Source organism: Pundamilia nyererei, unplaced genomic scaffold (assembly GCF_000239375.1).
Source record: "Pundamilia nyererei isolate P.nyererei 1_Seehausen unplaced genomic scaffold, PunNye1.0 scaffold00229, whole genome shotgun sequence".
Taxonomy (NCBI): Eukaryota; Metazoa; Chordata; class Actinopteri; order Cichliformes; family Cichlidae; genus Pundamilia; species Pundamilia nyererei.
The window spans coordinates 973457-978782 of NW_005187630.1; the positions used below are offsets into that span (position 1 = coordinate 973457).

General features: G+C 42.7%; 1 protein-coding gene across 1 annotated transcript; it reads right to left on the reverse strand.

Annotated features, from left to right (window-relative positions):
- Window positions 1-3614: 3614 nt before the first annotated feature.
- LOC102207197 (olfactory receptor 49-like) lies at window positions 3615-4556 on the reverse strand. The gene has a single exon (XM_005748794.1). The coding sequence runs from the start codon at window positions 4554-4556 to the stop codon at window positions 3615-3617; it is 942 nt and encodes a 313-aa protein (XP_005748851.1).
- Window positions 4557-5326: the final 770 nt, after the last annotated feature.

Genomic DNA, 5326 nt, shown 5'->3' on the forward strand with positions numbered 1-5326 from the left:
TATCTCGTGTCGTCCTTACCTACCTCCACATTGGTGACCTCTGAGGCGAACATGCAAAAGTTCGCACACGGAGCCAGCTCCAGCCTGGAAGCATCGGCGGCTGCCAGACTTCCACCTCCACCTATAGTTGCATTTATTGTGGTTAAGCTGCCGGATTTTTGGCTTTACAACCTTCCTTCATGGTTCGTGCACATCGAAGCTCAGTTTGATTTTCATGGCGTTTCAGCCAACGACACGAAATACCATCATGTGGTGGACTCACTGGATCCACTGTCCACCCGCTGCGTTATGACCCTCCTCTGGGATCCCCCCACCCAAGTGAAATACACTCCTCTCAAGGCACTGCTGCTGTGGCACTACTCCCTCTCAGATGCAGAGCGGGCCGAGAAACTCCTCTCTCTCTCTGGCCTGGGTTATGATACTGCTCTCAAGCTCATGGAGAGCATGCTGTCCTTGCTGCCCCTGGCTTATCCAAGACTAAAGAAAGCGGAAACGGCTGTCCAAATCCCCACAAGGCTGCCCGCTATGTTGATTGGAACGATGGAGCGAGCCGTGGCTTCTAAGAATGGGGTCATTAGACGCAGCACGGATGACATCTTGGAGGGGCTTGCGGCTGCTGTGAGTACTGAGACTCTGACAACATCTGATAACATCTGACAACATCTTGGACAAGCTCACAGCTGTTGTGGACCCTCATGCTCTATGAGCAAGCTGGATAACATCTCAGTATGGATGGATAACATCGTGGAGAGGCTCACAGCTCTCCAACGGGAATGATAAGAGACCAGTGATGGACATTAGACGACTGTAAAATTGACATGCAGTGGTTCACACTAAAGAAAGAACACCACCATTATTTCACCACCATTTATTTCAAAATTCCTGCAGTGCCTTAACAGATGTCATACACGGAAAATCTGAAACAGCCCGGACTTTGTCTGGCAATGGAACCAGGGTGTTTTGTTTTGTGTGTCAGTTCTACTAGTGAACGTCACACTTGCTGCAAAAAAGCCACCAAAGGCAGATTGCAGTGTAAATGCTGAGTGACACACCTGCTGTCAGACCTGCAGGAGTTATCCCTGTGCTGTTCTCATCAGTGTTATAGTGGACACAAACTATTTTTTGGAGTTACATAAACAATTTGTGTGCCTTCTTATTTGATGCAGAACAGCTGATTGTTCTGTAAATACTTTTAAATGGTTATATAAAAAACGTCTGAGCCTTGGCTGCATTTTTAGGTAAATAGTACCATATAACTTTGTTGTTTGCAAAACTTGTGCATATTTTTTAAAAATGTACAATTTCTATTTGCATTTATGACAATGATTTGTTAAACATGCTTGTGGTTTTTACAGTCAAAAACATCACTTTCTACTCATATTTTAAATTTTGCCTGAATTTAGATAAATTGTGCTGATACAGTATGTCAAAATGAGAAAATAACAGATTGGCAAGATAAACCGTTTTTAAAAGCTTGAAAAGGGACCTTGAAAGTGCTTAAAAAATACTTGAAATTGACACTGAAAAAAGCTTATGAACTTTTATAACCGCTTTCTCCCCAGAGCAGCGCACCTGCTGCAGCCACTGTACACTGTAAAAAGGCTAATGACTCTGTTGACTGGCTCCCGGAACATGTCCCGGCATTTTCCGATGCTAAGTATGCATTAACTGATGCTGCCCTACTGACCCACCCATCGGCGCAGATTGCGTTGACCACCGATGCTACTGGCGGAGCTACTGGCTCTCCACCTGGCGATGCGTCATTTTTGTTTTTTTCTCTAAGGTCATAACTTTACCACACACGTGGAGTGCACCATTTGGCAGCCATTTATGAGTTTACCACGGACATTCAGCATGTGGCTGGTAAGTCCAACCACGTGGTTCACTGTCCCATGCGCTGGTTTCTCCAGTTTATGCATAGACTACTCCGCCATGGCTGCTGATCAGAGTGGTGACCCAGACATCCTTGCACTTAAATCTGTGCAGACAGGCCTCATGCTGGAGGACAGAACCGTGCAGGATGGCGGTCCTCTCCTGGTCTGTGATGTTTCCACCGGCCACCCACGCCCGGTGTTTCCCTTTTCATGGCGTTGTCGCGTTTTTGACTCGATGTATGCTCTATCTCATCCAGGGATCCGGGCCTCTGTTAAACTGGTCAGGTCTAACTTTGTTTAGCCACGCCATCATAAATCTGTGAAGGAATTGGCAGCAGCGTGTGCTCCATGCCAGCATGCGAAGGTCCATAAACACACTAAGGCACCCCTTGAGCAGTTCCTCATCCCCGGCAAATGTTTTGATCATGTGCATGTATATCTGGTGGGTCCCCCTGCTGCAGTCACAAGGTTTCACGCACCTTTTGACCATCGTTGACTGCACCACCCAGTGGCCAGAAGCGATACCTCTGGTGTCCGCGACTGTAGCAGTGGTGGCCAGAGCATTTTTGTCAACTTGGGTTTCGCATTCCGGTCCCCCGAGTTTGTTTCGGAGCTTTGGTCGGCCATAGCTGATGGACTGGGGGTCAGGGTCCATTGCACCGCTGCATACAAACCGCAAGCTACCGGGATGTGTGAGCGGTTCCACAGGTCACTTAAAGCTGCGCTTCGTGCTTCCTTAAAGGATGACAACTGGGTTGACTGCCTCCCGTGGGTTTTGCTTGGGCTGCGCTCTGCAGTTAAGAAGGATCGCGTGTCTCCAGCTGAAGTGGTTCTTGGTAAGCTCCTCCACGTTCCCAGTGCATTCTTGCTCGAGAGCCCCTCCCCCGTGCTTCGAACCATCTGTGCTGTCTCTTAACGTTCAATTACGCTCGCTTCGCATTCCTGGTCATGTGCACCATTGCCTGCCTGACACCTTTGTCCCAAAGACTTTAGAGATTGCTAAGTTTGTTTTTCTCAGGCACGATGCCCACAGGACACCACTGCATCCACTGTATGACGGCCCGTTTAGGGTTATCGAACTGGGCCGGAAGCATTTTGTTTTGGACTTTGGGGGTCTTAGGGAGACTGTGTGCGTTGACAGACTTAAATACATAAAAATTGTGTAGAAAGTGTGCGTAGTTTCACTCCTTTATTGTTATTAAATGTTTAAAATCCAGGAGAACGATCTGATGCATATGCTTCTGTGGACTGCAATGTCTATATGATCTTAAGTGGTTGTAGTTTAATATATGTAATTAATTCATGCAATATATGCAAGCTAATGAAAAAGATATAAAAACTATAAATCCACTGGTAAAACAGTTTTGACACTGCTGTGACAGTTGGTGGGCATCTAGCTATCAGACATCTAGCCTTGTGTGCTCATGTGCTCATTCTTTATAACTCACAGAGATTCAGATGTTAAAAGATAAAAAGAAAAAAACTTTTGATAAATATAGGACACCAAATATAATGCATAGCATAGATGTGTGAAAGGCTTCAGGTATGAAAATAGTTGTCTGATTTTAACTAAGAAACTTTAATTTAAACTAAGAAACAAACATATTATTTTTGTAAATTTTATTTTATTGTGTTCCAAGTTACATAACACATCTTCTATCTTAAGCATAGAAATATAAACATTTCTCTTAAAATACATATGTACATATATTTAAAAAAGTTTCCTCTGTGCAGAAACACTTATAATTTTAGTCTCAAAGTTGAACTTATACCACATATAAAATTCAAAACTCTGTTTCTTATTTTTGTTAATTTAAATCCATACATGACGGGATTAATAATTGGTGGGATGAGGAGAATCTCCATTGCCATGAAATTCTCAAAACTTTGTGGAAATTCTTTTGAGCCAAATCGCACATATAACATATCAAACAAAAAAGACACAGCAACAACTATTAAAGAAAATAAATGTGGTACACATGTCTGCATGAATTTGTTCCAGTTTTCTTTCGACGACTGACATGTTTTGACCAGATGTACATAAGTCCAGAAAACAAAAAGGATATGGCCGATATAAAAGGTGTAATTAAAAGCAGGAATAACAATTCTAGCTGCAGAGGCAGAGCAAGCCAGATTATTAATTAACCAGTTTATACAGTAGATTCTTGGTATGTGTGTGCCACATAACCTCAACACTGCTGTTGTTATCGTGCTCAAGAGCATAAGATAAATGGGAAAAAACCAAGCAAAAAATACAAAGATACAAACTTTTTGTTTAGTCATCAGAGAGTGGTACACAAGAGGTCGACATATAGCCACGTATCTGTCATAGGCCATGAGAGCTAGGAGAGAGAAGTCAGCACAAATTGAAGAGTGCAATGCAAAACCCTGTAAAAGGCATCCTGCATAAGAGATGACATGAGTGGTGGACAGAAGATCGTAGAGAAACTTGGGATAAAATGCAGCTGTCCCATAGAGTCCATTGACACACAGATTGCAGAGGAAGATGTACATGGGTTCATGAAGTTTTTTATCCACAATGACTGTGACAATTATCGTCAAATTTACCAGCCAAATCACACAGTAACACAGTAAAGTGAGAACAAAGAGAATGACCCTGTAGTTTGCAATATCACTTAAACCTGAGAGAGTAAAAACAGTAATTACTGAAACATTATCCATAATAAAATATTAGTTTACCTTAGTAGATGTCATTCCAAACTGAGAGCAAATGACATTTTTACAAGTTAAAGTCAGGGTGAAATGAAGTCTGTCTGTGAACTGTCTCCCTGACAAAGTATGTCACCAGAGGTTTATATACACTTCTTGTCAGCAACAATTACGTAGTTAGTATGATGTAAGTGGTGCTTTCACTCCTTGAGTTGAGTTAACTTAAAAAAATTAATTAATTAAAATACCAGTTCTACAAACAAGTCTGAGCAAATGATGAGGAGTAAGATAAATTAATGCATTTAGTTTAAGAAGAAGAGATTGCAAGAAGAGTTTCTTGAACACACTCTGTACTGTATAGGAGACACAGCACGGAGGAGATTGAGTGACGATGGTCTACAGCCGATCAGGACGAAGAACACAATGCGCTGTAAACCTCCCCCCAAAGAAAAATCGCGAAACAGCGAGGCCGCGGAAAGTGAACCGCGTTATAGCGAGGGATCACTGTAGCGTGTTCAGTTTTGCTTCCTCAACATCTTGTGTGTGATTAGCCCCAGCTGTGTATTTAATCCTTTGTCTTCCTTGTCTTGTTGTCATTGCATCTGTGTTTCCTCCGTGTCTTCCCCGATACTCCAAGGTTTTTCTAGTGTTCCGCTTTTTGTGTTTATATACTTAGTTCAGTGTCTTGTACTTCTAGCTTCCTTAGTTCTTTTGTATTTAGTGATTTCTTGTTCCCAGGTTTTATTCCTGTGCCTCCTCCTGTGTTCCATGTATCATGTCTA

Bases quoted from the DNA above. Each gene is read 5' to 3' on its own strand.
- LOC102207197 (XM_005748794.1), bottom strand. From the start codon at position 4,556: ATGGATAATGTTTCAGTAATTACTGTTTTTACTCTCTCAGGTTTAAGT.